The following is a 22,377-nucleotide window of genomic DNA, read 5'->3' as shown; positions in this document are numbered from 1 at the left end:
GATGAGTACGCAAATCGCTGAATATTTATATAATGAAGTAATACACAGTACTGAAAAAGAATGGACCATTGTTACACACAACAACATAGATGAATCTCCTAGACACACTGTTGGGCAAGAGAACCAGACATAAATTGTACGTTTTATGTATTTCATCCATATCAAGTTCATATTTGGTAAAACTAATCTCTGGTGATAGAGGTTGAAATAGTGGTAACCCTTGTGGGATACTGAATAGGAAGAGGCATGAATGAGCTGGGAAGGTTTTACATCAAGATGTATGCATATGTAAAAATTTATCATTCTGCATACTTTAGATTTGTGCACTTTACTGAATGTTATACTTCAAAAACAAAAAGTAAAACAAAAAATTAGATCATATGTCTTGATTTCGTGTCCAACAATAGGATTACTGGCTTTCCCTATAGGCACTCATACTGATGTCCTAACCCATTAAAGTTCCTGGACACTCACTCCTCTCATTCACTGGGAAAGACACATTTGAGAACTCTTCATAGCCCGACAGACACGAGAACTACACTTATTTCAGGCAGGGATGGAAGAGGAGGGCGGTGGAGACGTAAATACCGCATCTGGGAAGTAATCTTTTCCCCAGCACCTAGTAAAGGATCAATACAAGTACAATAATGTCTACTGATAAATAACATTGTCCAACATTGGCTACTATCTGATACATATAGCATTTGCCAGACACTTTCTAACAGGCACTAGGCACTGCACTAATTGTTTCTCAGTATTTTCTCAGTACTTATATAACCCTACAAAGCTGTCCCATTCTTAGTCTTATCCTACAGAGAGGAGACGCAGGTTTTTGGAGGGTAGGTTAAGTGACTTGCCTAAAGCCTTACAGAAAGTTTAAGTGGTGAATGGAGATCTCAACTCAGATTAGTGTGAATTCGGAACCTGGGCTGTAAAGCACTCGCTATGGAATGAATGGATGGATTCCAAGCCCTGCCTGCATGTTATATAACACACTGGACCAAGTGCTGTGGCATTCCCAGTTCGGCCGAAGCCGCTGCGGCTACCGACGCTGGCGACGCACTCCCCGAGGCCCTTCGTCCCACTAACTGCACACAGGTGGTCCTCGGGGCTCTCTGCCCGACCAGCACGCCTTCACCTTCAGCCAGTTCGCTTGGGGAATCAGAAAGGTGTTCAGGGCCCAGGAACCGTAGTTTTTCCGAGTTCCAAAACACACGCCGGAGGTAGGCGTGGGCGTTACCCGCCACACTCCTGGGGGAGGGAGAACCGGCGCGAAGGTCCCAGAAAAGCGAAAGAAAAACCAGCCTGCGAGAGCCAGACAGAGCCGGGAAAGGCCTGGGGGAGAGAGTTATGCAGCAGGAATTGCAGAAGAGCGTGCTAAGCAAAAAGAAAGGCGTCCCACTAACTCCTAAGTGAAGGGGGCGTCGACGCGGGCCCCTCTGTTGCGCTTGCGCAGTGCTGCCTCCCGGTGCCCCGCCCCTTCCCGCCGCTGAGGATTTACTCGTCTCTCGGCAACCATTCACCCGAGGAGCCAATCAGAGGGCAGCGTCCGCCCCGCCCCCGCCGTCAGCGCCGGGCGGAAGGGCCCGAGGACGCTGGCTCCGCCCCGCCCAGCCCCTGGCTCCCCCGGGAGGGCGGCTCGGAGGCGGGGACGGAGGCGTGGCCCGCCATATAAGAACGCCGGGGGCGGCCGTGGGGCGGCTCACTCGGTGCCACTGCCTGGGGGCTGCAGAGGTTGCGCCTGCCCACGCCGAGGACCTGCCTCTGTCGCTTCCTCTTCCGTCGCCCAGGTGAGTCCCCGACCCCCTCCTCTAAAGGTGCCGGGATGCGGCGGCTGTCCCGTGAGCCGCCAGCTCTTCTCCCGCGGGGTCCGCCCCCTTCCGGCGGTGCTCAGGGCTTTGCTCAGCCTGGGGGCAGGTGCGGAGACCCGGGGCTTCTATCCCCCGCCGCTCCCTGGAGGACCCCCGCCCCTGACACCCCCGCCCCAGAGGGCCAGACGAGACGCTCCGAGAGGGAGCTACAGCTTTCCGGAGACCCGGGGCTCCTATCCCCCACGCTCCCTCGAGGACCCCCGCCCCTAACACCCCCGCCCCAGAGGGCCAGACGAGACGCTCCGAGAGGGAGCTACAGCTTTGCGGAGACCCGGGGCTCGGCAAACTCCCGCGAGCTCGTGTTCCGCGCGTCCCGCGGGCTGCGCGCCGGCCGGCCGGGCGCAGGCGGGGCGTCCGAAGAGTGAGCGATCGGCGCCTCCGCCCCCACCTGGATGGGACGGCGCCCCCCGCCCCCTCCTCCCTTCCTGACTTGCAGTCCCGCGGGCGCGCACGCCTTCGCCGGCCAGCGGAGTGCGAATTCCAATCCGGCGGTTTCACTAGGCGCAGTTGGAGACGCAGCGGTCCCGGGCTGGTGTCTGGCTGGGGAGGGGAGGGGCGCTTCCTAGGCTTATTGCCAAGACCCGGGTTTTAAGGAGAAGGGCGGAGATCCGTAACTTTTCTGCACTCATCCGACTGTGGACACCATGAGCCGCAAAGGGATCCAAGCAAGTGACTCGTGCGCTGCGCGTCTCTCGGAAACTTCTCGGGAATGCGGTGTCTGTGAAACCTGCCAACTCCCCTTTTGAAAATGAAACTTGCCTACCGCGTAGGTGAAAAGCCACGGCGAGTGGGTCGACTCGGACGGATAGCGGTGCGGCTGCCCCGGGCGGTGTCGCAGGTCGGGGACTCCCTTCGCACCGGTCGCGAGGCCGGAGGGAGCAGGGTGGGAGGCGAGTCGGAGGAGGGTGACTTATCTGAAGAATATAGGTTGGTAACCTGCACACCTGAACACGACGCCGGCGGGCGAGAAAACCAAGCAGCGCTACCTCCAAGCAAGGGCGCTCTCCTGGAGAAATGAATGCCTGGCGAGCTTCTGGAGAACCCACTGCCAAGGGCTGGACCCTGTGGGAGGGATAGAGTCAGCTCCCTTCCCTTTGGCTCTTTTTGTCCGGAGGTGACAAAAAGGAGGGTAGAGGTAGGCTTCTGCGGGGCTCTAGCCAGTTCCCTGGCTTAATTAAGTAGGGGCCTACTTCCTTTTTAACATTTTTGTTTTCTTACGGAGGTATAAAGCGCACACAAATGAAGTGCTTAAAATGCACTTATAGTAAGAAAACTTTTACAAATACTATGTGTATAATTACTTGTATTGTGACAACTTGGTTTTCAGGATACTTTGTAGGTGGGTTAGGAGACTGAACCAGCCCAGGAAATAAAGTTAGGGTGATTAGACCCGCCTAAAGTACACTCCTAACTGGCCCAGCTGCCCTCTGCTTGCAGGAAGGAGGGTGACCGTTGTTGGCGACAGCAACCTTTCGACGTAACTTGGCAAGGAAGTGAGGCAGGAAGTAAATTGGGCAGCCGCAAGGGTGGTAGGAGAGCTTACCCAGAATTTTACTGTCTTAAATCCCCAAAGGTATTATTGAGAGTGTGAGACTGGCCACGTTAGGCCCTGCAGTGGGAATGCTGACTTTTCTCTGGTCTTTTAGGGAAACCTCTGAGCTGGGCTGCAGAGGTTCTGTTCTTTGACATTCTTGTTTGTGAAGATGCAAAATTATCTCTGGAGTCAAGCTTAGTTTATTTCAGATAACAAACTTTTTTCTTAAGGTATACCCATAGCTTTAGAGTACATATATGCTCAATAAACAGTTTTTAGGAAGATTTTGCTATATTGTATATAATTGTTCAGGTACCTATGTGGGGGGGAGGGAGGTCCCATAACAAAGTTTTTAAAAAAAAAAACTGCCAGGAGGCTTCTAAATTGTTACCAAAACAAAGGTCTCTAATTTCATAAGTATCTTTAGTGAGCACATAGAACTAACAGCCATATTCCTTAAGCTGTTTTTTCCACAATACCTACCTTGTATCCAGGGATTAAATTCATGTAACTCTGAAGGAAAGGATTTGGCTTTGGCCTGCTTGTCAGAGTGAGTATGACTTAGTTGTGCACCTGTGGCTGTCCCTACCTGGTTTCTTCTGTTCCGTGAACACAGGTAGCCACCGAAATCTCACGAGTTCCAGAGGCCCACCCCTACTCAGCCGTGTCTCCCCATAGTGCACACATTCAGCCCACATCACCCGTGTTCAAGGCCCCGGCAGATTATGCACATCTTGTACTACCTGTCAGAGAACAGAGAATTCCTCAGACTTCTGAAAGTCCGAGGAACAGCGCAGCAATAAAGATAACTTAAAAGTGGACTGTAGTGCCCTTATTCTCACAGTACCACCAGACACATTTGATAGTAATTTTTTAAACTCCATTAAAGGAAAAACTTTTTTTTTTAATTGCTCAAGTACATAGTACCTTGTTTTCATCTTTTGTCTCTGATACGTTGTGTTCATGGTGTTACTTACTAAAAAATGGCAGCCCAAGCGCTCTTGGTGGATGAGTTGAATGTTTTGTTTTGTTTTGTTTTTCCATTACAGAGAGAAGTCGTAGAAGCCCAAAACCAGTTTCATGAGAAGCTAAACATGTGTTTTGGGGTTTCTTGGTCTCACACCTGTCGCTGGGTGTATCTGCTATTTTGTGTGCATGTGTGTGTGTTTAGGAGTTAAGGAGGAGTAATGTGCAATGTGAGGTTACTTGGGATAAAACATTACTCTGGTTAGATAAGGTCTGTTGCTTTTTTGTGTTGTCATTGAGGTAAACAAGGCACTGTAGGAAAATGCTCACTGCCATCTTGGTGTTTTGACTATAGTACATTAAATTGGCATAAATTGTATTATAATGAAGCAGACACCTCTGTGTTTAGAGAAGTGTTTATGTGTTTAAAGCTGCTTGGGTACATTAGTACTGCTGATTTCTTGTGAACTTTTCAGGTCATAAGGTCTCAAACATTTTTACCCTTTCACTGCAGGCATTATAAAGAGACTTATATTTGGAATTCAAATAGTTGAGGGGAAGCATCTTTATATAGCCCAACTAGATAAGGAAGCCTTAAGAATTGCTTAGAATTAACAGATTTTCTACAGCTGGCCCCTGTAGTCTCTTCTAGAACTGTTTGAGAATTTCCTGAAACAAGCAACTCTCTCCATGTAGGATGTTTTTTAGTCTCAGAGCCTGAGACGAAAGTCTCGGAGTCTTGGTCACAAAACTGCATGGAGTGTTGTTTATTTCTTGGATAACTGGGATTGAGTCAGCAAGTAGTTAATTGCTTCCTAGGCAGTAGTTAGGGGCAGGTGCTGAGGACGCCAAGGGAATGGTGTTTGGAAATGCCTCTGGAAGACTTCTGGATGCGAGAGGAGCTGGGCTGGCTTTATCATGCACTCGAGGCACTCCTGTTTCTCTCATTAGTCTCAGCCACTGGCATATGAGCACCAGAAAGCGGGATCTGTGCTCACTGCTGACTCCCCAGTGCCTGCTTATAGAGCTGGCCTGTCACACAGAAGGTGTTCTATCATTTGGATATGTGTTTGGTGGCTCGCAAAGAGGGAGGCGTACTTGCAGTGGGTGTTCTGGTGGGTGGAGGCAGGCAGGCCGGTGGCGGAGTGCTCTTTTAAGTAGAGGCCACAGGGGTATAGGTTTGGAGCAGAGGGCCAGTGACTGCTAATTGGCCAGCAGCTGAAACTCCTCAAGCTGAGCTCCAGACCCACTGCCTTAAGCACTTCCTATCCTTCCCACCCTCCCTGACACCAGCCTCACATGGCTCACTCAGCCTTTTCTCTCTCTGTGTTCACTCAGTTGCTAGTTCTGCTGATTGTTTCTCTTTTTTATTGTTTCCCACTGTCATCACTGCCCTGGTTTAGGGGCCCGTAGACAGCAACTTGATGAGGGCAGTGAGTGCGTCGCCTCCCTGCCTCTGGCCAGTTCAACAGCCCATGCCTCCGAAACTCCAACCAAGTGCACAGGGCTCCTCTTCAAGACCATGCCTTTCTGACTCTTTACTCTTGAACCCCCCCATTGCAGAGTCTCCCTAACTGCTTTTCTTTTCCTCACAGAACACATACTCAAATATCTGCACAAAGGAATGCTACTCCTTTCTCACCAAACTTTGAATCCACAGGCTTCTGACTGACGTCATCCTGTCTAAGGATCCCCTCATTTCACACCTCGCTTCATTGGTGCTTTCTCACAGTTCTGCCTTCTACCTTCTTTTCTGGTTCTTAAATTTTCATCTTTGATTGGATAAGCACAAAGCCCCATAATGTTACCATACTTAGCCTCCTATAAAAACACTTTGAAAGAAACTTACCCATGAACCTGGAACTGCCCACAGCCTTTTGTGTTGCCATAAGCCTCTCAACTTGCTTAGCCCTTACGGGGATTGAAGAGGGAATCCTCCACCTTGCCTGACTGCCTTCCCCTGATCCCCAAACACACTCCATCCATCGCTGCCCTCTGCTTGTCGTAGAGATGGGCATTTGGATCTCCACAGCTAGCCAGTGCTATGTGGACTTGGGCACTTTCAATGGCCATTGCTGTGGAATAACCGCAGTACGGCGGTAGCAGAAAGAGGACTGATCAGAAGCAGAGATGAAGCGTACACTTATCGAGTGCCTGATCTGTGTCTGGAGGCTTGCCCACAGCTGCTCAGCTACAACTAGCGCTGCTGCTATCTCCTGTGTCCAGGCTGTTTGTCATCTTTTTACCTCCTCTCCGCTTCTGGGTCTGACTTTAGCTGTGGGGAGATCTGGGCTCTGGTCCTGGCAGAGCCTTTACCTCTTTAGGCTTCAGCTTCTTCATTATCGTAAGGACAATAAATTAGATCAGTGCGCTCCAGTAAAAATATGAGAGACATGATTAACTTCCTAGTAGTCACATTAAAGAGTAGAAGTAGGTGAAATTTGGTCAGGGGCAGTGACTCACACCTGTAATCTCAGGACTTTGGGAGGCTGAGGCAGGAGGACCCCTTGAGCCTAGGAGTTCAAGACCAGCCTGTATGACACTGCAAGACCCCATCTGTATAAATTTTTTTTTAAATTATACTTTAAGTTCTGGGGTACATGTGCAGAACATGCAGGTTTGTTACATAGTTAAACACGTGCCATGGTGATGTGCTGCATCCATCACCCTGCCATCTACATTAGATTTTTCTCCTAATGCTATCACTCCCCTAGCTTCCCCCGCCCCACAGGCCCAGGTATGTGATGTTCCCCTCCCTGTGTCCATGTGTTCTCATTGTTCAACTCCTACTTAACGAGTGAGAACATGTAGTGTTCTGGTTTTTCTGTTCTCATGTCAGTTTGCTGAGAATGATGGTTTCCAGCTTCATCCATGTCCCTGTTAAGGACGTGAACTCATCCTTTTTATGGCTGCATAATATTCCGTGGTGTATATGTGCCACATTTTCTTTATCCAGTCTATCATTGATGGGCATTTGGCTTGGTTCCAAGTCTTTGCTATTGTGAACAGTGCCACTGGGTATGGTGATCCCAGCTACTCAGGAGGCTGAGGCACGGGAGTTGCTTGAGCCCAGGAGATCAAGGCTGCAGTGAGCCATGATCTCACCACTGCACTCCAGCCTTGGCAATAGGGTGAGACCCTGTCTCAAAAAAAGAGTGAAATTCATTTAAATAAGTCTATTTAATCTACCATATCAAATTTTATTTCAATATGTAATCAGTAGAATCAATATAAAATATATAATCAATATAAAAAATCTAAATGAGATAGTTTACTTTCCTTTTATCATATTGTGCCTTTGGTATCCAGGATGTGTTTTGGCACTGACACCGGTGCCTACTGTATTGGGAAGCACAGCCCTAGCAAAAATGTTTCACTCTCAAATTCTCATTCTTCACGTGTGGGAGGCAAGAGTTAACAACCCAAAGTTATAGAAGGAGAATATGAAGCGGGATATAAGCTCTACAGCGGTAGGGATCTTTGTCTCTTTCTTTCCGGTGTATCACAAGCTATGGAGCAGTGCTTAAAACACAGGCATGCACATTTTGAAAGAGTGAAAGGAAAGTCAGTTACGGCTAACTTACTGACAATCATTCACCGTGTGCGTCAGACTTGACGCTAAAACATGTGGTGTTTGATTCCTAGCCCGGTGCTCATTATTTTGTTTTCTTATGGTTTCTTAGAGAATAATAATAAGGCAATAGAATTTCAAGGAACTGCTGATAAAATCTTCTGAGACTGGCAGGGGACCAGGACTCAGTTTATCAGCAATTAAATTTTATTAACAATTAAAATTTGAGTGAAATTGCAAGAGGAAGTCACTTTCAAGTCAAAGGTGTTTGAGCTGTCTAGTGACAGCACATTAATTACTTGATAAATGCTAAACATGGGGAGGAGGTCTGCAACCTGCAACTTGAACGCTAACTCCTCACCCATACAAAACAAAAACCTGGACGGAACTGTGCACGTAGTTAGCATCTGCTCTGCAATGGAGGTCTGCTCACACTTAGACCCTTGTGAATGGGGTGTGTTTATGTGTCTAATGTATGATAAGGGTGGCATTTAAGGAACTAACAGTTGCTTGTCCCTTTCCTGATAAGGCCCAGTCAGGGAAACTGCTAGTGATTAGACAGGACTTTTAGCTGACTGAGATCTTCATTTTGGACAACTGTTTAAAGCTCTAGGCTGAAGAGTTAGATGGTAAAGTCGCCTGTAGAAGCAGCCTTTGATGAAACCCAGAGGCTGTCAGCTCTTAAACCCTGTGGATTGTGTGTAAACGGAGTCGTTCTTACAGTAAGCAGTCTCCTCCTTAGGAATCATTCTCATTTTTCTCAGTCTACGCAATCTCTAAAAGAGAAAGGCAGGTTCTCTTCTGGGAGCTCTTTAAATGAATTCAGACTAGGAACACCTCTGATTTAGAAAGAAGCATTTGATGGTGGGGAGGTGGTTACCAAGTAGCAGCAGGGATTATTTCCATTTCAAGTTATATGTGTAACACTTAATGCTGACACTTTGGAAAAAAATCAAGGCTTTTATGCCCAGCTTTCATCTGAAGAAGTCTGTGTCCCGACCTTGTTAATATTTCCATTTGCAACCACGTCAGAGTATTCCTTTCAACACTGGAACTTGTGCGGCATCCCTGTTGTCATATCTGGGCCAATGTTTTGATTCTGTTTGCTGTTTTGCAGCCGCAGCATTCGTTCTTCCAGCCTTATCTCTCCACCCACACTTGCTTAAGCATCCTATTTTCAATGGTTTGAAAGAGCTTTCTGTTTGGAGTTGTCGTTGTGTGGGTGTCTGTGGATGGAGCCCAGTGATAACCATTCAGACTGTGTGTTGGCTTCTCACTTCTCAGTGGAAAGTGGGAATTTATGGAGGCCCCTTAGACCCTAACAGCCGAGATCACAGCCTGCTTCTATGGCCTGCCTGGGTTTCAGTCCAGGGCTGCTTTCCACAGCTCATGCTGCGTCCCAGTTGCTATGGGACTCTAACCAAATTTTTTGACTCTAGTAAACATCATTGGTAAGTGGCTGGAGGATGATGATAACCTTGAGAAAATAGAATGAGACTCTGGCTGAACGCGATGGAGCTGAGAGTGAGAAAAGACCTACTGTGGGGTTCAGGGTGTCACTGACTTAGACGTGTTTTCTCTGGGCACAGCTCTGTGGTCTGGGGCAGTTACTTCTCTGAACTCAGGTAGAATGTGATGTGGGCATTTAAGTGGGCAACTGTGAAAATAACATCTTGGAAAAATAGTGAGCATAGGATATATTTTATTGGCCTTTTAAAAAGTAAAGCATTATTTTATCTGGTGTTATTGCTTCAGGCCATTCATAATCTAAGCTCCTATTCCGTATACATGAAACACTCGAGTGGCTGTTATCTGTAACTTCCATGTGTTTGGGGCTGTGGAGGAGTCTCCAGAATGTGCCCCCTAGTTGGGGGGTCTGGCCCTAGGGAAGAGCCGGCAGACAAAAGGCTTCCTCAGGCTCCCCCCAAACCCTTCCTAGATAACTTCTGGCCTTCATCCTCCCTAGGAATTCAAGGAGTAAGGGAGGATATTTTTTTTTTTTCAGAAGACCATATTCATGTTAAGCCTAGTTTTTCTCCTTTCTGCACATGCCAAGCAAAATGACCAAGGTCTATGTTCGTTCAAAGTAGCTGGCTCTTTTCTTATGGGTGAAAGAATCTCAAGGGTCAAACAACATGCAGGTGGGAGAAGTGACAGGTGTCCAGTCTGAGGCTCCGCATTCATGAGGTCCTGTGTCGCCTCCAGACTTTCTGCTTTCAGTTTTGTTCCAGCTCTCCTTTCTGGGCTAGCCCTTTAAGTCCTGGTCACTCCCTGCAAATTTATCAACCATTTCTCTGTAGCTCCAGTTGGGTTACTGGCTTCTTTGATCTCAGAAGGTTGCTGTCTTGACTGTAACAAGTGTCCTGTTCTGTTGCTTCATCAGCCTATCAACACTCTGATCTCCGAGCCATAAGAGCGAGTCTCAGTAATTGTTCCTTTAGTCCATGAGCAAAAAAACCAGCATGCCCTAGTTTTCTGGATCAGGACAGCCCATTCCTAACAATCTCCTTCTTGGGCCACTAATTTTTCCTCTTATTAGTAGTTCAGCAAGCTGACTGTCCCAGCACCTTCCACTCTTGGGTTCTCTCTCTCCTAGACTTGGTTTCTCTAAAACCACTGCTCTGCAACTTAGCCAGCATCTTGGAGCTCCCTGGAAAGTTAGGACCCTAGACCTTCATCTCCTAGCTGTTGTTCCTTTAAAACAAATATTAGCATAATGATTAGCATTTCTACACTTAATCATGTTCAGTTCTGCTGGCTGCAGCTTGGAGTTTCTGTGCTGACAATTGTTAGATACTTCAGTTCTAAATCCCTCTCCCTCGCTCTCAGCATTTGCCATCTGGCCTTACCTCACTCAGTCTAACCAAACTTCTTTCCTGCCATCTTATTTTTTAAAAAATCGTTATACCTTCCTTCCTTTTCTTTCTACTTAATTGCCATCGCCTTCCCGTGACCACCTAAGCTCAACCAGCTCTTCTTCAAGCTCCCGCCCACCAAAGCTATCCACCTTTTAGGAAGACTCTTAAATTCCATTTCTGCTACTCACCAGCAGTGCATCCTTAGACTGTCTGCAATTTTTACATACTCTTTGTTCTCCAGTTTTCCTATGGGGGTTTGGGGGGAATGGTATCTCTTTTATAGGGTTGTTACAGGAATCAAGTGATTGATCCAGATACAGCCCTGAAAACACTGTTTTTCTGCTTACTTGTGATGTTGTAAAATAGTTTGGGGGCTCATTAGGGTACTGGCTAAACATCTAGTCACATTTGGTGTCTCCTGGCCATGGCCTTGGCTGCTGCTGTATGAAGAGCACTTGGAGGGCTCTGCATGTATTAGTACCTGCCAGGGAAAGGATGTGGGCAGAACTAGACATTCATGCTATGAAACTATGGATGTGCACCCCGACTGAGAAGTGGGATTTCCCATACACTGTGGCAATCCATTATCTTCCTTGGTGTCTCTCCGCAGGGCTCCTCTAAGCCACCTGACACCTTTTGCTTAACTGGAATCTGCACAAAAGCAGAGAGTAAAGGCTGACTCCAGCTTTCTGTTACCTACGATATATCTGGTGGGGACAGGGGGCAATGGAAAGATGAGGTCTCACGATTACATAGTGAACAGAAGGTTGCTTTGTCCTTTTTTGGGAGGACCAGTAACATCTATTTTAGAAAAGATCACTTTAGTAGCTGCAAGAACTGGTGAGCCCAGTGCACGTGTGTGGGTTGTGACATGTGCTTGTCGCTCTCCACCTCCCAGCGATGTGGCAGATCTTGAACTTGGTGGAGGGGTCACCGGTCCCCAGACTTAAGACACTAGTCCCGCATTTGAAGACCTGAGGTCAGTTCGCGCAATTTTTTCTGAACCTTAAAACTTAACTTATGAGAAAGGCACTTTCGTAGCTTCGTTAGAGTGTGAGGATTAGATGGAAATTGATGTGAAGGGGCTCATACTAGGTACTATTTCACTTGCTCCAACACACACCTCTACACCCTTCATTTCACAAGCAAATAAGAAATAATCTCAGAGTTGTGGTTCTAATTCACTCATCTTGCTAAGGGAAGAAGTGGGATAGGATAGTATGAAGTGTATTGCCACCACTTTTACTTCTGCTTAAATTCCCTAGGTTTTCATATGTAATGGAATGCTGTCTTTTTGTCTCAAGTGCCCTCTTGTACACAGGGGAGGATTTTGTGTGGAAGATGTGTGGGAAGAGCCACAGGTGCACGGGTCCCCTGTTGGCCAGGAGCCAGGGCTGGCAGGTGTCTTTGTTCCATGTACACACTTCTCTTGGAGTCTGTCACCAAGCTTGGTCCATTGGCCAAGATTCCAGCTCTTACCCTGGATAAGAAAGTTTTACTGGGAAGAACCGCATGTTTGAGGTAACATCCAGAAACAGTGAAAGAGAATTTGTTACCAAAGGAATGCTGAAGTGTGTTTGATTTTCTTTTGTTATTCATAAACCCACAGAAGGTTCATTAGAAGGTAATGCTTAGTGGCCTCTGGACTGCTGAGAGCCCTCAATAGCCTTAGTTCAAGCCTCAGCATTTTCCCGACAATCACTTCCATAGTTTTCATGTTAAAGATCACAGACCTAGACTTAAATATATTCAGTCCTTAACTTGATAGAAGCATGTCTCCACACATACCAAGAACCCTGTGGATGGTTTCTACATCTAATGCCAGGCACAAAATAAGAATTAATGTTGCTTTGACCGAAGACCTGTGTGCAAGTGTAATAAATGCTTACAGTTCCCTCCCCCTCCAGCTGGTGCATCTGCCTCTCCTGCTTGCCCACCTTGGGTCCCTCACATTTTCATCGTGTTTCTGGAGTTCATTGGCTAGTCCAGAAGCAGGACTAGAAATAGTTTTTTTTCCCCTTCCTTTTAGTGCTCAAACCTACATTTTCTGACCAATCTGCCTTGAGCAGCTCTGCCCTGGACAGTGGGAAATGATTAGATTAGACCTCAAACTTTTTCTCGGGGACCCCTGGTTTAACCTTCTGGCCTAGTTCGCCTTTTCCTTTCCCCTTTTGCTGCCATCTCTGCAAACCTCTTTTTTTCCCCTTCAGTGCGCTTATATTATACCTTTACTGCAGTTAGATAACAGAAGAAAATGGAGTTCAAAAGTACCGGAGAAAGTTGGTCATCTTGATTTGCCAAAAAATAGACCCTTAATTCTCAAATCTGTAGGAAAAAATTTTGGTTTTTACCTTTCCCCACTTCTACTGTGCAAAATACAATGGATCTATTTCTCAAACAGTAAAAGGGAAATTCACTTTAGTTTGAATTTACTAGGCTTCAAATTAATTTGTTCTCTATTTTGCTAATTCTGCTAACTAGAATTTCCCTTTAACCAGGGCCTTTCATGAATTGGGAATGTGTGTCCCACGTGATTCTTTTATATGGGGATTATTTCAGTGTTGATTTAACGTGGTTAATTAAAACTAAAACTGTTGGACTAAGCACTGATGTGTTATCTAACTGAGGGCCTATGACTTGGGTTTATTCTAGTAATACCAATGTTTGTCTAAGTAACTTAAAAATGTACTTTTGGTATTTGAAATTGGATGAGTGAGGTACAATGAAGAATCCCTTTCTACTAGGCACAAGTGACTTATGTTATGCTCTTCTAATGAGCTAAGCACTTAATATGAACCCAGCCTAAATTTGTGTCTCCGATGGCTTAAGCTCCCCTATGTGTAAATCATGGTAAATTGGGAGAGTGAAAAACTACACCATAGACTTGGCGTTTGTCATGTCCCACAGTGTGGTTTACACAGACTTTTCCCCCCAGAATTTAGCTCCAGTATTCATATATGTATGAGAAGAAGTCGGCATGGAAGATGCTAACCACAGGCTTATCGTATTTATGAAAAAGTGTTGAAGTTTTTGTAACTGTAGCCAGGAACCAACTTAACAGTATCACAAGGGTAGTTACATGTTTGAAATGAGAAGTAGCAATTTTGTGAAGCAGAATTTTTTTGTTGTTGTTAACAGAATGAGATGAGAGGGGATGAATTTGCATTATTTAGAGAGTTTTTTTTAACGAGCATCTTCTTTTAAAAACATATGAGTAGAAACTTGACTGAAAGGCATTCTAGAGAAGAAAGTCTCTCTTCCTCAGTTCATCCCTATATCTGTAGAGATGAGCATTTATGGCTCGGAGATGAAGCTTCCAAGTGTATTTAATTTTGGCACACGCATGTGGGAATGAAGAATGTAGAAGGGAGGGATGGGAAGGAAAAAGGGAATTGAAGTTAAATAAGGCAGCAGATGAATAGAAGGCTCCTAAGGGAAAAGCTTTAGGACATGGATCATAAGGTTTCAATTTTCCTTCAACTAATACATATATGGATTCCAAATTCAAAGGGCACAAAACAAGTTTTCATCTTCTAACTTTGGATCTACTTCCTCCAAACTAGAGGTGGTATTTGGTACAGGCTAAAACTACTGCTCGTGTATGTTTCCAGAGACTTTATATGCTTGTACAAGCGTAGACTTTAACAGTTTTGCATTTGGTTTTTCTGTTAATGAGTCTTGATGAGCATTTCAGTCATACAGAAAGAACAGCCACCATTCTTTGAACAACTGCATGCTTTTCTATACTGTTTTATACACGTCAGATCATTTAACCATCTTCTATTGGTGAATACTACTTATAGCTTTATAAATAATTCTACAATGAATATTTTGTGTATACTTGCAACTATACTGTAGGATAAAATTCAAAGTGACATACCAGAAGTAGAATCTCTATGTCAAAGAGTATATATCCTTAAAATTAAGCGTCTTGTGTCCAGAGAGAGCCCATAAGCAGTATACTAGAGGTGTCTGATTCCCACACATCAGACTTACTGATCTTTGCCCATTTGATAGATAAAAATGATACGTTGAGGTTTTAATCTGCCTCTCTCTTAAGTACAGTTAACTGTATTATGTGTCTGAGATGTAGCTGGTGTCCTTTGCCCCTTCTCTGTTGGGGTTCTGGTATTTCTGATTTGTTGAAGCTCCTTACTCGTTAAGGAAGTGAGTACTTTGCTTAATGTTACAAATATTTTTCCTAATTTTGCCCTCTGACTTTATGGTGTTTTTGATTATCTAGTCAAGTATAGCCATTTTTTAGGCTATTAGGTTTTGTATGACTTATAAAACAAAACTACCCACTCTGTGTAAGTATATATAAATGCATTTCCCCCCCCAGTACTTTTAGAGTTTCATGCTTTTACGTTTAGTCTTTGATCTGTCCAATCTAGATCGTAGTTTGGCATGAGATAGGGAGCCCCCTTTTCTTCTTTTTTATAATTTAGATAACCATCCAGATATGTCCTTCTTCACTTTACTATTCTGAAATGCCTCCTTCAGTTCTATACTAAATCCCTTTAAATATTTGATTTTATTTCTAGGTTTAAAAAATGTTGTTGTATCAATTTGTGTTTTTGGGCCAATAACATGCTATTTCAATAATTATGGTTTTGTGATATCCATTACAGGCTAGTGTATATCATTCCTATTTTTCATAACATTTTCTGGCTATTTCTGCCTCTCCTACGAACCTTACAAATTCTAAAACAAATTCTAACTTCGAATCTACTAGAAGTTCACATACTTTAAAATATATGAAAATCTCAACCCTAGATACTTCCACCCACCCCCACCAAAAAAAAGACTTGTAGTGTCCACATTGTCACTAGTCTCAGATGTCCCTCCTCTAATGCTCAGAACCAGCGTTCTAGCATAGGTGTAGTCCTGACTTTAATCCTATGTGATGTCTTTTTGAACAACTCCTGGAAAAAAGACTTGAGTCAAAATTTATTCCAACAGTTATTCTCCTCTGTAACATTATTGAGGTTCTTCCTGGAGATTTTCTTAAAATTGTTACTTGTGTCTCAAGGACTGATTGTGTTACAGTCTCTGGTTGCTGTGTGACTTCTCGTGCCTGTGTCATAAAGACTAGCCTTGAAAGCACAACAGGTGATACACAGTAGAAAGCAAGTTGTATTTCTTTAGGTAGACCAACATACCTGAAATCTAGAAAACCCATGCCACCAAATCATAGTCTAGCTCTGGTCACAGTAAAGACAGCATCATAACTTTATGTAATTATTTGAACTTAATTGTGTAGCTCAGGGGTCCCCAACCACCAGACCACGAACCAGTACCAGTCCGTGGCCTGTTAGGAACTGGATGGCACAGCAGGAGCTGAGTGGCAGGTGAGCGAGCATTACCACCAGAGCTCCGTCTCCCATCAGATCAGCAGCGCATTAGATGCTCATAGGAGTGTGAAGCCTATTGTGGACTGAGCATGTGAGGGATCTAGGCTGTGCCCTCATTATGAAACTCTAACTAAATCCTGATGATCTGAGGGTGGAACAGGAACAGGCTCATCCTGCAACTCTCACCGCCCGCCCCCACCACCACCACAGTCCATGGAAAAATTGTCTTCCACAAAACTGGTCCCTGATGCCAAAAAGGTTGGGGATTGCTGGTGTGGCACATACAGTGGACACAAATGTACTGTGTGCTAATCATGAGAGATCACGAAGAAATGCTAAGTGTTTAGAGAGCATGGCAAAAAGAGAACTCTGTGTCCCAAAACTGCCTTGAAACCAGATGCGTCACAATTAAACATCATTCATCACAGATTTCGCTTAGGATCCATAACCCAGAAGTGCTTTGTAAGATGATCTAGATAGCCTAGGACTTTTTCATGCTGTTAGAGGCTTGTAAACTTTTGTCTTCCCCTCCATGAGTACCCTGTAGCGAACACTAGAGCACTCATCCCCAGATTGGTCCTGCAGAGCCTGCTGTGATCACATGCTCAGCCCACTGCTTTCTGCCTCTCGGCCCCAACCAAGTGCCTGTGTTGTCTGTCTTTCCACTGGCTTGTGTCCCCTCTCCATAAGTGAACTCCTCTGTGGTCTTTCTGTTCACCCCAATCAGGGACACCCTTTCTTCCACTTTTATGTTACATTTTATTTCCACTGCTAGAGTTGTCTACACCACGCAGTGCCTTGTATTGATGCCTGTATTCTCACCCCCTTCTTGATGGGAGTGCCTGAAGAGCTCATCTCCATGTGCCCAGCAATGCCCTGACAACCAAGTAACAGCCATAGGGGATCCCTGGCACCAGTGCAGGCCAGAAATCCATGTTGGAACCCCAGGAGAATGCATGCCGATGGGTATTCAAACATAGCAGCTTCCAAACAATGAAACTGCAGAAGTCATTGGGATGGGTTTTGTGTGTGTCTAGCAAGTCAGAAAGCCAGAAGGGGTGGGAAAACTCTTCACAGTGAAATCTGAGGCCAGCACCTTGACTCTTTGTTTTGGGTTTTATATCCATCTAGCAAATATTCAACTCATGGCTCTATAGGCACCTTGACTTTTTAATATATGAGTATTTGTTTTTATATATTAGGATTTCCAGGGATCCATTGTGTTTTATTTTTTGATAAGTACAGCATAGCTGAAAATTACTTGGGAAACTCTGTGGACCTAGCAGATGAAGTGGTGTTTTTCTCCCAGTAATCTGCGCCAACTTTATTCTCCTTGGGTAGCTTAAAGGTACTACTTTCAAAGTATACTTGAAGGTGCACACGCCCTGAGGAAGCTGGCCATGTCCTGTGTCAGGCTTCCTTGCTGGGAAGAGTGGTTCCACTACATAGGTGCCCTAACCCTTTGTTGACTAGAAATTTTGTCATAAAAACAACTCTTTGGTTCCACCCCAGATGACAGAAATCTCTCCCATAAATGAAAGGGACATGGGAATTTTGCTTAGGGAAAATGCTTTATTCCAGGAGAAGGGGTTGGCCTGCCACTTACTGGTGAGGTTGTAGCCCAAAGTTGAGAATCCATCATCTTGTGAAGTGAGGGAAGTCGTGTGTGTGTGTGTGTGTGTGCGCGCGTGTGTCGTATGTTGTGTGTTGTGTTTTGTGTGTTCTCTGTGTGAGCGTTGTAGTCTAGGTGTCAACCAGGTCAAGATGTGGTTAGGGAGCCAAAAAGCTGGAGAAGTAACTAATTCAACTGTGGTCCTTTATGGTTCACTAATGTTCTGTTTTTAGAACATTTGAAGCACACTCCGTTTCAGCACGCTCCACCCCACCCAGAAAAAAACAAGCAAAATGACAAAACCCCAAACAAAGCAAAACTATGAAGTCATCTAAAGCATTATAGAATGCATTTGTGTGTTTTTGTCCTTCTCTGTGGAGACAGCTTTTTACATATTTAACTCATTTAGTCCTCACGGCAACACCGAGCAGCAGGGGCTGTTTATCACCGTGTTACAGGAAGATGTTCAGAGATTAAACAATATCTGAGTTCCTCGAGCTGCTTTGCCATGTAGAAGTAAATCCTAACTCTGTTTCTCACCCCTCACTTTCAGTTTTCCCGGCCAGAACATCCCCTGAAGATGGCAGAGGAGAGCAGCTGTACCAGGGACTGCGTGTCCTTCAGTGTACTCAACTGGGATCAGGTTAGCCGGCTGCACGAGGTCCTGACCGAGGTCGTACCTATCCACGGACGAGGCAACTTTCCAACCTTGGAGATGACTCTGAAGGACATCGTCCAGACCGTCCGCAGTCAGCTGGAGGAGGCAGGCATCAAAGTGCAGGACGTCCGGCTGAATGGCTCTGCAGCTGGCCACGTTTTGGTCAAAGACAATGGCTTGGGCTGCAAAGACCTGGACCTCATCTTCCATGTGGCTCTTCCAACAGAGGCAGAATTTCAGCTGGTTAGAGATGTGGTTCTGTGTTCCCTTCTGAACTTCCTGCCAGAGGGTGTGAACAAGCTTAAAATCAGTCCAGTCACTCTGAAGGAGGCATACGTGCAGAAGCTAGTGAAGGTTTGCACAGACACTGACCGCTGGAGCCTGATCTCCCTCTCCAACAAGAACGGGAAGAACGTGGAGCTCAAGTTTGTCGACTCCATTCGGCGTCAGTTTGAGTTCAGTGTGGATTCTTTCCAAATCATCCTGGATTCTTTGCTTTTCTTCTATGACTGTTCCAATAACCCCATCTCTGAGCAATTCCACCCCACCGTGATTGGGGAGAGCATGTACGGGGACTTTGAGGAAGCTTTTGACCATCTGCAGAACAGACTGATCGCCACCAAGAACCCAGAAGAAATCAGAGGCGGGGGACTTCTCAAGTACAGCAACCTTCTTGTGCGGGACTTCAGACCCACAGACCAGGAAGAAATCAAAACTCTAGAGCGCTACATGTGCTCCAGATTCTTCATCGACTTCCCGGACATACTTGAACAGCAAAGGAAGCTGGAGACCTACCTTCAAAACCACTTTGCCGAAGAAGAGAGAAGCAAGTACGACTACCTCATGATCCTTCGCAGGGTGGTGAACGAGAGCACCGTGTGTCTCATGGGGCATGAACGCAGGCAGACCCTGAACCTCATCTCCCTCCTGGCCTTGCGTGTGCTGGCGGAACAAAACATCATCCCCAGTGCCACCAACGTCACCTGTTACTACCAGCCGGCTCCTTATGTCAGTGATGGCAACTTCAGCAACTACTACGTTGCCCATCCTCCAGTTACCTACAGCCAACCTTACCCTACCTGGCTGCCCTGTAACTAATCTTGAGACCTGAGGGTTTCCACAGTGGGAACCCCCATAGGGCCAGGGCTCTCAGGTAGGGGAGCCTCCTTCTAGATGTAGGTGTTTGGCTTTTAAAGGGGAACTCAGCTCTGATTCTGCTTTTGTGTGTGTGTGTACCCATTGGAATGGGTCTACAGTGTATCATGAGCCAACCCTAAAAGGACCCGTATTACAGTGCCACGTTGGAAAATGCTGTAGGAAGCGTGACCTATCCACATCTTTCCAAGATAGACACTAACATGTCACATCCCATACATTAGCATGTGGGGATTGAGCTCTGTGCAATAATTGAGATTGGGAGAGTCTGGGCAACGCAAGAGAAGTGCTGAGCTACGTGGCTTCTCACTCGAACCCTGAATAGGCTGTGTTGGCCCTCACTTGGGATTCTCAGCAGTTACATGAAAGTTGTGCTGATAATCTCTTCTCTTGTATCAATTTTAGTCAGGCAGAAAATGGTAAACACGAGGGTGCTCTTGTGACTTAGTTTTTGTTCAAGGGACTAAATTGCTTATGTTTATTCCCTGTCAGCGGAGCTGAGAATGTCATTCATCAATAAACCAAAGCCAATAGCTGGAGAATTCAATCTGGTTGAAAGTGGTTTATGGTTTACATGCTGTACTATCCTGAGGAATTGCAAGATAATTGCTGAGGGGGGAAAAAAAAATGAGCTTTTCTTGAAATGTAACTTGAAAACAAAATAAAATGTGGAACATAATATTTAAGTAGAATTGTGGTAGTGGTAGTGGGAGGGGCTGATAGTAGGAAACATGAATGTTCTTTTTTTTTCTTTAAGAAATTCTTATTAAATGGCTCTCCACCTTTTTTTTTTTCTTTTCTCCTCATCAGCTCTTTCATGGCTGACTTTTGTCTTATTCTTCCTAAGACTAAGGATTGCGCTGAGTCCAGAGTCATTGTGGTAACTGACATGAGGGTCTTCCCATGTTTTAATTGGAAACCCATTTTGGTCACATTCCAAGTATGACAAAGCCGTTCTTCTGGAGCACTTTGGCTGTTTTTTGTTTGTGTTCTTCTTGTTTTTTCAAAAATAGTGACTTCCTTCTCCAGGTGTGTTTGACAGCAACTCAATTCAGGAATTTCAGTAGAACTGAGTGACCTGTGGAACTGCTTTAGAATCTAACCTGCTGTCTTCTTGCTGTGTGTGAAGGGAAAGGTAGGGGGTTAGCATTAAGTCTGGCCTTGTGTGCATTGGAGCTACCAAGGCACTTTGAAATCATTCCAGCATATTTGGGAAGAACTGAGTAAATGAGAATGCTCTTCCTTATTCTGGTAGATTTGACTCATTTATATTCTGCACTTTAGAAGGAAAACAGTGTTAATCTCTAGTCGAAATCGTAGTAAATGAGAGAGTTCTAGGCTTCTGTGGCCTTTTCCAGTAGGTTTAGATGAGATTATGTGTTTTGAAATGTTTTGTGGGATCACTTAGAAAGCATCACTTTAGGGCAGAGACACTCAATATTGCCAGCCAGCTTGGTGTCTAAAGTGATTCAGTCAAATTTATGCTCCTGATTTTTTTTTTTCCCTTCTTTGGCTATAAAAACCCAAAGCCCAGGGTGATTGTTTTCTCCTCGCTTTAAGCAATGAAGTTATCTTAATGCAAAAGAGCTTAGTAGAAAATGAGTGGTTTACCTTTTTCTAAAAGTGTGTTTTTCAGGTTGATTCTGGAATGTGATGTCTTGGTCCTCTTAATCAGACGTGACTGAAACTCAAGGCTTAGTTGGTATCTATGTTATGCTACATTAGGTGACTAGAGGCCACGCAGTGTAATTGGCTCCTGTTTCCCTGTGAGCCTTCATTATATTTGAATTCACCGGCTTTGAGTCAAGGCTGGTTCTAACTGAGGGGACCCAGGGTGCTTCAGTGTTAAGAGTGGGGCAATGAAGAGTGAATCCCAGTGAAGAGTGATCCCAAATTTGAAAACTATCTGGTCATTCATGACCTTAAAAAGCTGCCATTGTGGTCAAATGGCATGTGTTTGCACAAAAATGACAGATGTGCTGAACCAAAGCTTTGAAACGTGATGAAGCCGCCAACATAAGCACTTGCTAACAGCAATCAGTATTTCTTTTACTTAGAAGGCTTGGGGACCAGGGTAATGAGGCACCAGATGAAGATAAGATCCGCATCAAGTAATTAAATTTCCAGTTTGTCCTTGGGGTTCTCTCTGCTATGTTTTTTTTCCTATCTGGTAATAGTCCTCTTCTGAGGATGAAAGGAGGCACAGAAGTTGCAAAAAAGACCCAGTCCCCAGTCTTTGCCACCATTGCACCTTCACCTGACCTTTTTAGTCAGCTCAGATCTTTTTGTACTTTGAAAATAGACCTGTGTTCTAGAGCTATCAGGATAAAAAGCTGCACTGACCAAAGCTGTACTTTTAAAACACAACTCCTAGGCTAGAGATGTCTCTACTTGCTCTATGAGCCTCTTGCCAGCCTCAGAATAGGCCAGGTAACCTTGAATTTCAAGTGCCTGGAAATTCTAGCTGAAACCTGCCTTTCCTAATGCTCACATAAGCACCAGGTACCCTGAACTTGTACTGAGTCCAGTGGTTCTTTGTGTGTGTGTGTGTGTGTGTGTGTGCGCACGCGCGCACGTGCGTGTGCACACGTGAGTGTTGAGTAACATGAAACTTGGCAGTGGCAGAGGGCACTGAAGTTCACATGCAACTTCTAATCTAAACTTAAGCATCTCTTATTTGCTTCAGGGCTCTGATTTCTGACTGTTTTCTGAAGCTTTCAGCATGTCTGCAGCCTGTTCTTCTGGCCCGCTGCTTGGAGTCAGGTTGAGCATCAGTGAGATGAAAACAGTACCTATTC

General features: G+C 45.3%; 1 protein-coding gene across 2 annotated transcripts; it reads left to right on the top strand.

The window, feature by feature from the left end:
* The first annotated feature begins 1,710 nt into the window (after window positions 1-1,710).
* TENT5C (terminal nucleotidyltransferase 5C) lies at window positions 1,711-21,494 on the top strand. 2 transcript variants are annotated; one of them, XM_012458860.3, is made up of 2 exons: window positions 1,711-1,790; window positions 18,320-21,494. In XM_012458860.3, the coding sequence occupies exon 2, from the start codon at window positions 18,347-18,349 to the stop codon at window positions 19,520-19,522; it is 1,176 nt and encodes a 391-aa protein (XP_012314283.2). In that variant the 5' UTR covers window positions 1,711-1,790; window positions 18,320-18,346; the 3' UTR covers window positions 19,523-21,494. The 2 variants fall into 2 exon arrangements, with proteins under 2 accessions (XP_012314283.2, XP_064228722.1); XM_064372652.1 differs by lacking the exon at window positions 1,711-1,790 and adding an exon at window positions 2,990-3,006.
* The last annotated feature ends 883 nt before the right edge of the window (window positions 21,495-22,377 follow it).

Source organism: Aotus nancymaae, unplaced genomic scaffold (assembly GCF_030222135.1).
Source record: "Aotus nancymaae isolate 86718 unplaced genomic scaffold, 86718_ANA_hifiasm-v0.15.2.pri h1tg000007l, whole genome shotgun sequence".
Classification (NCBI taxonomy): domain Eukaryota; kingdom Metazoa; phylum Chordata; class Mammalia; order Primates; family Aotidae; genus Aotus; species Aotus nancymaae.
Note: the sequence above shows the minus strand (reverse complement) of the source record. Positions and strands in the feature narration are given on the sequence as shown.

Bases quoted from the DNA above. Each gene is read 5' to 3' on its own strand.
- TENT5C (XM_012458860.3), top strand. From the start codon at position 18,347: ATGGCAGAGGAGAGCAGCTGTACCAGGGACTGCGTGTCCTTCAGTGTA.